Below are 11,558 nucleotides of genomic sequence, written 5' to 3' on the forward strand. Positions count from 1 at the left end.
TTTATTGGGTATTTATTCTGTTGTCAGCTGTCAAAAAGGTTACATGTGTTTTGGTAGTATCAGTGATTATTTGTTTTGTATATAAATAAATTGGTAAATATGTATTAAATTTTGTTATAAGAAGGGAATAACATGTATCAAATGTTTAGAAATGTTAAATATTGCTTTTTGTGAGTCTGTTATGAGTAAAACAAGGGCAAAAAGTGGTATAAACATTTCAAAGCAGGCTTTAAAGGACAGTGGTTTTACAAGCATGGATGCGATTAAAAATGCGCAGTTAAGAGATCTAGAAACTATCCCGAAAAAACATTTCCTAAAGTGTTTCAGGAATTGGAAAAAGCACTGGCATAAGTGTATAGTATGTAATTGGGAACATTTTGAAGATAATAACATTGCTGTAGATTAACAAACAATTTTTTTACCAAAAAATAAGTAATATGTGAACGCACCTCATATGTCAAGCTTTTTACATAGAAGTCCAGAATCAGTGTACACGTTTCGAAGGAAATTTCAGCGGTGTTTAGAATAGTTATTGCGCACACGTTTTAAGCAATATGTCTTAGAATCAGGTGAATAGTAACAGAGATAGAGATTTAGTGACAGAATACATTCAAATGTTGCTGTTCCATGAGCATCAAAGATTTTATGTGATTAGATCACATTCTATTAGCGAAAAATTAATTAATTTTACCATAAAGTTCTTAAATTATTACTGATTTTGTACAACTAGTGATAAAGGTATTTACTGCTTTGAATCACATTTGATTGTGTATATCTTGGAAAACTGTTTAACACTTTTACTACCATGTAGTACATTTCTAAGAAAAGAAACTTTGGATGAGCATTGTCAGGCTTGAAAGCATACAGAACACATTTTTTAAGAAATTATTCATTGCCTGTTTACATACATCATATTTTAGAGGTCATCATCAACAGTGTCACTGTCATTATTGTCGTCGTCGCTTTTTTCAAGTTTCACCATGTGTAAGCAGTATGCACTACAGTCATCTTGAGTTATCATTTCAAAATCTGTAACACTTGGGAAAAGTATTTGTATATACTTTAATTCAGTTACTGCAAAATTTAGTTCGGAATAAAAAACAGAAACTCATAAAATTGCTACATGCCTTCTTTCACCAACTGCAGCAACTTCGTCATGCAAATATCACCAAGAATATTTCTTCCTCTGATGCAATTTTTGAGTTTTGCCCATGCCATTCCAGTTGGATTTAAGCCATAGTTGTATGGTGGATTTCGCAGCACAGCATATCCATGAGCTTCAAGTATTTTATTAACTTCTAATACTTTGTCTTCCGGCTTATGTTATTTAATTAAATCAAATAATTTTGTTTTTCTCATTGACAAATCAGCTTCCACCTTATTTTTTAATAACCATTCAGTCCTTTCCCTTTTATTTTAGGGCCTAGTTGGAGCTTTGTTATGCTCCTTGTTGATATGAAGTGTTGTCCTTAACAATAACATAGTTCAATGGCAGATTCGGAATTAATGTAGTCAATATCCAATTTGAAAAATTTCCATAGTTCATTTGCCCATCGTGCTCTCCTGTTGCACATCCCACTTTATAAATTTGCTGTGCACTGGGTAAAAACCATTCTTTTGATCCAATATTGACCAGTATAATCATTTTCTTCCACTAAGATTGTCCATAATGCGATCCACATCAGGGTTCTGCCAACATTTTCTGTGAGTAATGTTGTTGTCCACCCAAGTTCTATCAATATAAATGAATTTTCTGCCTAACTCCCTTAATTTCCTCACTTGGATCAGGTACTTACATCGCCAGTCAATTATATCCTTTCATATACTTACAGATCTTTTCCAGGTAAATCACATTTCACAGTGTCTTGCGTAAAACATCATTCTCCCAAAGAAAATGGATTTTTTGTTTCACGGCAGCAAGTAATTTCCGTCATGTTGCCAGTATTTTTTGGTTTATGTAAAAGTCCTCTGTCATTTGTCGGATGACCAGTTTTGTGAAACTGTCAATAATTATGGGTTTCCTCCCAAAATTACTAGTTTTCCATTGTGATGATTCCAGTTAACCATGCAGTTTATTTTCACATTCCTCCCTTATGCGTCCTATTGTGGGGGGCAGACATTTGCATAAATTGCAGCCCTTTGATTGGGACTGGTAATATTAGCCTACAGTTCTTTTTGTGTTGCCTCTTTAAAACATGCTGTAATAACATTAGAGATGATCGAATGCTCGTTACTCCACAAACAGCTTCTCTTCTTTGTATTCTGCACATTTTCTTGCATTGCAGAGCGATTATCCATCACTTCCAGATACTGAAGTATATCAGTAAGTATACAAAGTTAACTGACTGACACTGGCAACTAAGCATGAACTACCATGAACAGATACGATGTATATCACTGCGCGCCAACCTACATCACTAGACAGGTAACGGGCACTGATTTTGTGTGCGTCTGTAGCCGTGGCAAGGTTCTTCTGGGAAAGGCCACTTCTCCCTTCCCCCAACAAAAGCAGTGCTTGCTCTTGAGTTTACTGGCAGACTATAGTTCAGTCAACAGGTGATGGTGAGAGAATTAGATTAGGAAATTAGACACTAAAAGATTAGATGAGTGTTGCTATTCGGGCAGCAAAATAAGTGGCAATGACTGAAATAGAGAGGTTAGAAAATGCATACTGGCAACAGTGAGAAAATAATTTCCGGGAAAGGTGGAATTTATTATCAGCTAATATCAGATTAAGTGTTAGGAAGTCATTTCTGAAGCTATTTTACTGGAATGTAGCCTTGCATGGAAGTGAAAGGTGGATGATTAGAGTTCCAACAAGAAGAGAATATGTAGAAGTTTTTTAAACATGGTGCTACAGAATAATGCTGAAGATTAGATGGCTAGAGAAGGTACTGAATTTAATTGGAAGATAAAATAAATTTATGGCACAACTTGACTAAAAAGAAGGGGACGGTTGATAGGACACATCCTGAGGCACTGATGATGGAGAGAAGTGTGAGGGTTAAAATTAAAATTTATTCATGTCTTGGGACATGAATATAGTAAGTTGATATCTAGATTGCAGCAGTTATTTGAAGTTGAGGTTTTCACAGAATAAACTAGTGTGAAGAGTTTCAGCAAACCAGTCTTGAAACTAAAGACTACCAACAACAAAGCAGAGACAGATGACTGGAAAATTTTGTAATAACATTGTCGATGAACAGCATAACTCATCTCCATGCACTTCCATGGACTCTAACTGCATGCAGTTCCAATTTAATTCTTGTTGGACTGAATGATTCTTGTAACCATGTTTTTATTTAAGTAATGCTTATTTGGTAATATAATTCTACTAAATTTTGTGCATGCAAAGTCCTATTATCCCTAGTGCTGAAAGCTGAATCTTTTGTGTATGTGATTAGCACTTATGCATTCATCATTTCTGATTGTTGTCAAATGTTTGTTTCATGGTACATAGGTTTTTCACAATGAGTGTGTCACTTGTTATGGTACACAAATAAATTACTACTTTATCTCTCTAGTAAAGACTTGTTATTGTTATTATATTTCAGTCTTCATCTGCTTCAAGTCTGAGTGGAGGGTTACGACTTACAGGTGACCCTAGCAGGTCTAGCCCTCTTCTGGCGTTTCCTAAATATAATAACTATCTGCTTGATCGCACCAAGTTTGATACCTTTTCAAGAGTTTTTATACCATTAGATCTACTTGGTATAAAGCAGCTTGACGAAGGTAGGTGTCTCGCACATAGTTCATTAATATAAAATCTTTCAAACAGTGACTTTATAGTATACATTCAAGTACACTAACTACTTGACAGCAATAATGTGTATACCATTTATGAAACAATTTGGTTATCAGTTGTACTATAGCAAATCCATTTAAGGAAAACATAATTCTATGATGTTTGCTCATGTGCCCAAACAATACAAAAACCACACATTCGCATTCATAATAGTGTCATCTATTCCTACCTTTCCTGTAGGAACAGTAAATTTCTTATTAAATTAATTTTTATTAGTGATTTAAAATTAAATGGAAGTCTGAAGTGGTTACTAATTATGTTTATAAGAGAGAAGCAGCATGCTACTTAAAACTGTTACAGTGAAAACAGTTGGAGCAGAATTGACAGAGATACAAATTTAAAAATGTGTCTAGATCTTTGCTTTTATACTTTCCTAAAATTACTTCATTGTGATGCAAATGAAAACCTAAAAAAGAAGAGCTTTGTACAAAGGTGTTGATTAGAGGAGAAAGCGCCCCAAAAGCATAAACAAGAAGAAAACAAAGTTTTAAAAATACAACTCATAATGAGCTGAAAAATAATGACTATTTTGAAGGAAATACACTGCCTGGCACAAAAAGTGAATCATCCAGGAAGGGGGAAGGGGATGGAATGAACATGGGTTGAGATGGTGTGTTATGTTATTTCTGTGTTTATAAAATACAGTCAAATGTACAAAGAACTTGGCTGTATAAGGCTACTTACAAATATGAAGTTGCACTCTTTCAAGTTTGGATGCATGCACTGTTTTGGTTTGGGAGGTTGTCATAAAGCTGTTGTATCCTCTCCTGAGGCAGGCTGGGTCACAACTGCTGTAATTGGTCCTCAATTTCCTGGATACTGGTTTGCTACAGAGTTGACCACTGAGCTGCCCCACATATGTTTTTCTGGGGATAGATCTGGGGATCTTCCTGGCTGTGAGAGTACCTCAACATCAAGCAGACAGTTTATAGATACTTGTGCCACATGTGGAGGAGCATTGTCCTGTTAAATAATGGCACCTCGGTATTGTTGCATGAGAGGCAACATGAGGAAGCAGGAAGTCATGAAATGCCATTGTACCAGGGGTAACACATCTGTGTCTCTGCAAAACATTGTTAGAATGGGGCCTCTCCTCATGTCACTGCCATACTTGTTGATAATGGTCATCCGGGGTAGTGTAGAACTACGATTCATCACAGATCATGATGCAGAACCATTCATCAGCAGTCCATGCTTCTCAGCCACAGCATCACTTCAAACGCAGTTGTTACCTTCTTGCCTTAATGGCAATGTGTGCATTGGACCAAGGGCGTCACGAGCCCGACAACTTGGGGGGAGAGGGGGGGGGATGATGGAAGGCTTTATGTGAATTTTCCTTGATTTGCACCATAGGGTGGTGGGGCTTCAGGTTCCGCTGAATAGGTTAGGAGTTCACTACACTCAGCTGGCGGTTACACGGGTAGCGGAGGCTGTGTGGCGTGGACTGGGCGGTTTTTTAGGTTAGAAGGCCTTGGGAAAGTATGGGGTGGGCTGCAATCTCAAAGGGTGCATGGCAAATACAGGAAGTGCTTGGATCAAGGAACAGTCGGAATTGTAGTTGTAAATTGTTGTAGTTGTGCTGGGAAAGTCCCTGAGCTTCAAGCGCTAATAGAAAGCACAGAAGCTGAAATCGTTTTAGGTACAGAAAGCTGGCTAAAGCCTGAAATAAGTTCTGCAGAAATTTTTACGAAGTCTCAGACAGTGTTCAGGAAAGATAGATTAGGCAGAATTGGTGTGTGGAGTGTTTGTGTCTGTCGGTAGTGGTTTATCTTGTAGTGAAGTCGAAGTAGTACTCCGTGCGAATTGGTATGGGTGGAGGTTATACTTACAGCTGAACTAAGTTATTGGCTCCTTCTACCGACCCCCAGACTCCGATGATATAGTTACTGAACAGTTCAGAGAAAATTTGAGTCTCGTAGCAAATAAATACCCCACTCATATGGTTATAGTTGGTGGGGACTTCAACCTTCCTTCGATATGTTGGCAAAAATACTTGTTCAAAACCGGTGGTAGCCAGAAAACATCTTCCGAGATTGTCCTAAATGCTTTCTCAGAAAATTATTTCGAGCAGTTAGTCGACGAACCTACGCGAATTGTAAATGGTTGCGAAAACACACTTGACCTCGTAGCCACAAACAATCCAGAGCTAATAGAGAGCATCATGACTGATACAGGGATTAGTGATCACAAGGTCGTTGTAGCTAGGCTCAATACCGTTTCTTCCAAATCCACCAGAAACAAACGCAAAATAATTTTATTTAAAAAAGCGGATAAAATGTCACTAGAAGCCTTCCTAACAGACAATCTCCATTCCTTCCGAACTGACTATGCAAATGTAGACGAGATGTGGCTCAAATTCAAAGATATAGTAGCAGCAGCAATTGAGAGATTCATAACTCATAAATTGCTAAGAGATGGAACTGATCCCCCATGGTACACAAAACAGGTACGAATGCTGTTGCAGAGGCAACGGAAAAAGCATGCGAAGTTCAGAAGAACACGAAATCCCGAAGATTGGCTAAAATTTACAGACGCGCGAAATTTGGCACGGACTTCAATGCGAGATGCCTTTAATAGGTTCCACAACGAAATATTGTCTCGAAATTTGGTAGAAAATCCGAAGAAATTCTGGACGTATGTAAAGTACACAAGCGGCAAGTCGTAGTCAATACCTTCGCTGCGCAGTGCTGATGGTAATGTTACCGACGACTGTGCCACTAAAGCGGAGTTATTGAACGCAGTTTTCCGAAATTCCTTCACCAGGGAAGATGAATGGAATATTCCAGAATTAGAAACACGAACAGCTGCTAGCATGAGTTTCTTAGAAGTAGATACCTTAGGGGTTGCGAAGCAACTCAAATCGCTTGATACGGGCAAGTCTTCAGGTCCAGATTGTATACCAATTAGGTTCTTTTCAGATTACACTCATACAATAGCTCCCTACTTAGCAATCATATACAACCGCTCGCTCACCGATAGATCTGTACCTACAGATTGGAAAATTGTGCAGGTCGCACCAGTGTTTAAGAAGGGTAGTAGGAGTAATCCATCGAACTACAGACCTATATCATTGACGTCGGTTTGCAGTAGGGTTTTGGAGCATATACTGTAATCAAACATTATGAATCACCTCGAAGGGAACGGTCTATTGATACGTAATCAGCATGGTTTCAGAAAACATCATTCTTGAGCAACGCAGCTAGCTCTTTATTCGCACGAAGTAATGGCCACTATTGACAGGGGATCTCAATTTGATTCCGTATTTCTAGATTTCCGGAAAGCTTCTGACACCGTTCTTCACAAACGACTTCTAATCAAGCTGCGGGCCTACGGGGTATCGTCTCAGTTGTGCGACTGGATTCGTGATTTCCTGTCAGGAAGGTTGCAGTTCGTAGTAATAGACGGCAAATCGTCGAGTAAAATTTAAGTGATATCAGGTGTTCCCCAGGGAAGCGTCCTGGGACCTCTGCTGTTCCTGATCTATATAAATGACCTGGGTGACAATCTGAGCAGTTCTCTTAGGTTGTTCGCAGATGATGCTTTAATTTACCGTCTAGTAAGGTCATCCGAAGACCAGTATCAGTTGCAAAGCGATTTAGAGAAGATTGCTGTATGGTGTGGCAGGTGGCAGTTGATGCTAAATAACGAAAAGTGTGAGGTGATCCACATGAGTTCCAAAAGAAATCCGTTGGAATTCGATTACTCGATAAATAGTACAATTCTCAAGGCTGTCAATTCAACTAAGTACCTGGGTGTTAAAATTACGAACAACTTCAGTTGGAAAGACCACATAGATAATATTATGGGGAAGGCGAGCCAAAGGTTACATTTCATTGGCAGGACACTTAGAAGATGCAACAAGCCCACTAAAGAGACAGCTTACACTACACTCGTTCGTCCTCTGTTAGAATATTGCTGCGCGGTGTGGGATCCTTACCAGGTGACATCGAAAGGGTGCAAAAAAGGGCAGCTCGTTTTGTATTATCACTTAATAGGGGAGAGAGTGTGGCAGATATGATACGCGAGTTGGGATGGAAGTCATTAAAGCAAAGACGTTTTTCATCACGGCGAGATCTATTTACGAAATTTCTGTCACCAACTTTCTCTTCCGAATGCGAAAATATTTTGTTGAGCCCAACCTACATAGGTAGGAATGTTCATCAAAATAAAATAAGAGACATCAGAGCTCGAACAAAAAGGTTCAGGTGTTCGTTTTTCCCGCGCGCTGTTCAGGAGTGGAATGGTAGAGAGATAGTATGATTGTGGTTCGATGAACCCTCTGCCAAGCACTTAAATGTGAATTGCAGAGAAATCATGTAGATGTAAATGTACTGTACAGGAGAGAGCCCCAAAATTTTAATGCTTTTTCCATGTCAGAGAAAATGTTTCCTGACTGTTTTGAGATATCAACAACAGTTACTTTTGTTGAATTCTGTTAATTGTACCACAGTATCCACTAATTTTTCACTTCAGTGTTTTTTTTTTATTTTTTAAATTTTATTTTAAAGTTGTGGGTAGATTTCTGAACCTTTTTGTTACTTTTTCCTCTGCCATGAAATATAATCCAAACAGTTTAAGACAGCACAAGCAGAGCTGGCGTTAGGAGGGAGGGGGTGTAAGCGGGGCAAAAGTACCCTCGATGCAGGTCCCCAAAGGAGGCTCATCAGCCAAGGTGCCTAAACAAATAGACAAGAACCGCAATTTTAGTATCTGCACTATGATTTTGAACCAAAGTCTGGGGGAAGAACCTGCTGGATTGTTTAAAAAACACATATACATACATAACTTGTGATTAAATTGATGGAAAATGCTATTGAATTTATGTAAACTTTGAGCATTAGAAAAGTTTCTAAAAAAAGACATTGTTTCATTTTTTGCATTAAAATTTACTGACTATACCCAAAAAAACCAAAGTTTAAATGAAAAATTGTGGGAAGGGGCCCAAGAACACATCCGCGGAGTCTGCAGTTCCAAGTGCCAGCCCCGAGGACAAGGACATCACCAGCCCATATGTTAGGGGAGTGGCATGAGAAAGAGGATGAGGGAATGAATAAATTCTTGTACAGTGATTCAAGTAGGAAATTGTAACAGGTAATATTACTAACAAGTAAAATGAATGTTTTAAACGACTTACATTTGAAGGGAATTTGTTAAAACACAACCTTTATGTAAATTCCTGCAACACTTTGTCAATGAAAACTTCTTTATTATCAAAAATAAATTTTCTGTGTATGCTCATCACTGCTAGGCCATTGAGACAACTTTCTACCATCGTGCTTCTCAACCAAGTTTATATTTGTCTTATACTGCTAAAAGACCATTCGACAGAGCATGTTTTACAAGGGAGAGTAATCAAAATTTTAAAAGCTTTTTGGGTTTCTGGAAAAAATTTTTTGGCTTGTTAATTATATCAAAAATAATTAGCTCCTCTTGGTTCTGTGTATTCTGCCAAAATTTTGTCCAAAGTTGAGTTTCACTTGTAAAGTTTGACAGATCATAAGATCATGTGAAGGTTTCACAAGCTCCTATCAGTGGTTTCCAGGAAAACATACTTTGTGGCAGGTAATGATGGAGTCCAAGTAAGGTACTATAAATGACCCCCTCTAAAGTTTCGATGAATTTTCTGCTTCGATGTTGCTGACTTCCAGCAACACGTGGCATTGTATTTATGTCTTCAAGACTGATTTTTTCTGCAGTGGCCATAGCTTCTTTCAAAATCTCATCCGTTATTTTTTCTGCATTGTCATGGTGAGTTTTCAGCAATTGCAATATTAATTTTATGTGTTGCGAGGCCTTGATTGTGTCTAATTTATGGACTACAGAACATTAACCACAGGTTCCATCAAATCAGAATATTTGGCAATTAAAATTATGCTAGCAATAAACAGAAGGCCAGAAGCAGCCCATGGTGCTGAAAAGAGTATTTTCTGGTTGAACCATTTCCTCCACTTGATAAGACTTATAAGGCTTCCATTACAGTGGGAGAATTCTCCTTGAAAAGTCTGACATTTTTGTGTTTCTCACTCCATCTTGTTTCACACATAGATGAAACATTGGGTATTATAAGCTTCCTCTGTAGTACTGATTCACGAAAAAAAATGCCTTTGATGTTCCCATGGCATTCTGAATCCCAGGAAGTCTGTTGAGGTCATCGATCACTGGATTAAGTTTGTGCGAAGGGCATTGAAAGAATAAATCTTGCTTGTGTTTTTTGTGCAAGATTGTTTGAACATCCATGTCTTTACTGGCCATTGTCAAACAACCATCAAATCCCAGTTACACATTTTAATGGGACAAGATTTACTTTCGACAAAAATTTGTCAAAGGTCTGTGCAATGGATTTAGCATCTAGAGCTTTCAGCTATACAAAGCCAATAAACATTTCTTCGACTTTGTTTGATTCTTCATCGAAATACTGAATACCAATCGATAATTATTCGCTTCCAGAAATATCAGCTGTTTCATCTGTTAGTAAGCTAATATACTGAATGATTCAGCCTTTTTCACATTCGCTATAATATTAGCTTTAACATTCTCTACAATATTAACCTTAAGAGCATCCTCATGTATTTCGATAAATTCATTTTGGAGATGAACTGATTGATATCTTGCATTCTTTTTCCTGTTCTCAATATACTGTTTCAGAACTATGTCTCCTGCATCAATCCATTCCTTGTATAACCCTTCAATAACTCCTTAACCATGATGCTTACCTCTAAGGGCTATGTCGTAAGTCCCACAAAAAATAATGCAAGAAAAAATGGGTTTAATAATTTTCCTTTCTTTTTCTAAGGTTTTATGGGAGTATTTGTGAATTTTCACACCCACTGGCCATGTCATTTTGGTCGCAGTCGTTCATTCCAAAATTGGCATCTGGGTCCATCTACAAATCTGTAAAACAAATATTTATATTACAGAATTACACTGAGTAGTGTAGGAAAAGTATGTAAAGCTAATTCTTTTGTGCACTTTGGAGATGTTATTGAATAGCAATTGGCTATCAGATTGTGGGGAAACCGGAATAATCAACAATTTCCAAAGTTTTCCCCCTAGACTCCATGACAAACATACCTTTGGAAGTGCTGGATTTTGACAAGGCGACACCCACATAATCATTACAAGGTAGAGTGTCACTCCCAGGCTTTTGAGATAGTTTCCTAGATTGAGAATCTCCTGCTGTAAAATCCAGGTCTTTCTCGTTCTGTACTCCTTCATCCTGCTGATCGCTATCGTTATCCTCGCTATCAATGTTTCTGTCTTCTGTCCTCTTTCTCTTTACTCCTACTACAAAATTATAATAGAAATTTACTATAGCATTGAAGTTTTATTTACCTATAGATAAAATTTGTTAGTTTGTGTACCATAGAGATGATACATTTTTTGTAAGTTTTTATTCAAACTATCTAACATTGTTAATCTGCCATGGCAAAAAAAATCATCCTTGCAAATAAGTTTTCTTAAAAGTGATTACAGGTAACAGTTCTGTGTACAATCAGGTTGAAGTTAACATATCTTTTACCTTATACGCCAACATCATTTGTATAAGGTTTTTTTAGATTTATTGTAAAATAGTAAACAGAAAAACTGTACATCACAGCCTAGTATTGTTGAGATATTACGAAAAATAATTTGCACATATAAGTTTTCCCACAGTCACACAAGAATAGATAAACACTTATTGAGACACTATCTGCTTCAGGGAAGTTGTCATGAATTCATTTGTTACTGCCAGTACAAATGAACAGCGACTGTC

The 11,558-nt window shown here is 37.6% G+C and overlaps 1 protein-coding gene across 1 annotated transcript in view; it reads left to right on the forward strand.

Annotated features, from left to right (window-relative positions):
- Window positions 1-11,558, forward strand: part of LOC126247999 (protocadherin-like wing polarity protein stan) — a 368,259-nt gene that overhangs the window by 249,793 nt on the left and 106,908 nt on the right. Inside the window, exon 29 of the mRNA XM_049948622.1 lies at window positions 3,555-3,732. Coding sequence (XP_049804579.1) covers window positions 3,555-3,732 — 178 coding nt within the window. The remainder of the gene's footprint in view (window positions 1-3,554; window positions 3,733-11,558) is intronic.

The sequence above is a fragment of the Schistocerca nitens genome, chromosome 1, assembly GCF_023898315.1.
Source record: "Schistocerca nitens isolate TAMUIC-IGC-003100 chromosome 1, iqSchNite1.1, whole genome shotgun sequence".
Classification (NCBI taxonomy): Eukaryota; Metazoa; Arthropoda; class Insecta; order Orthoptera; family Acrididae; genus Schistocerca; species Schistocerca nitens.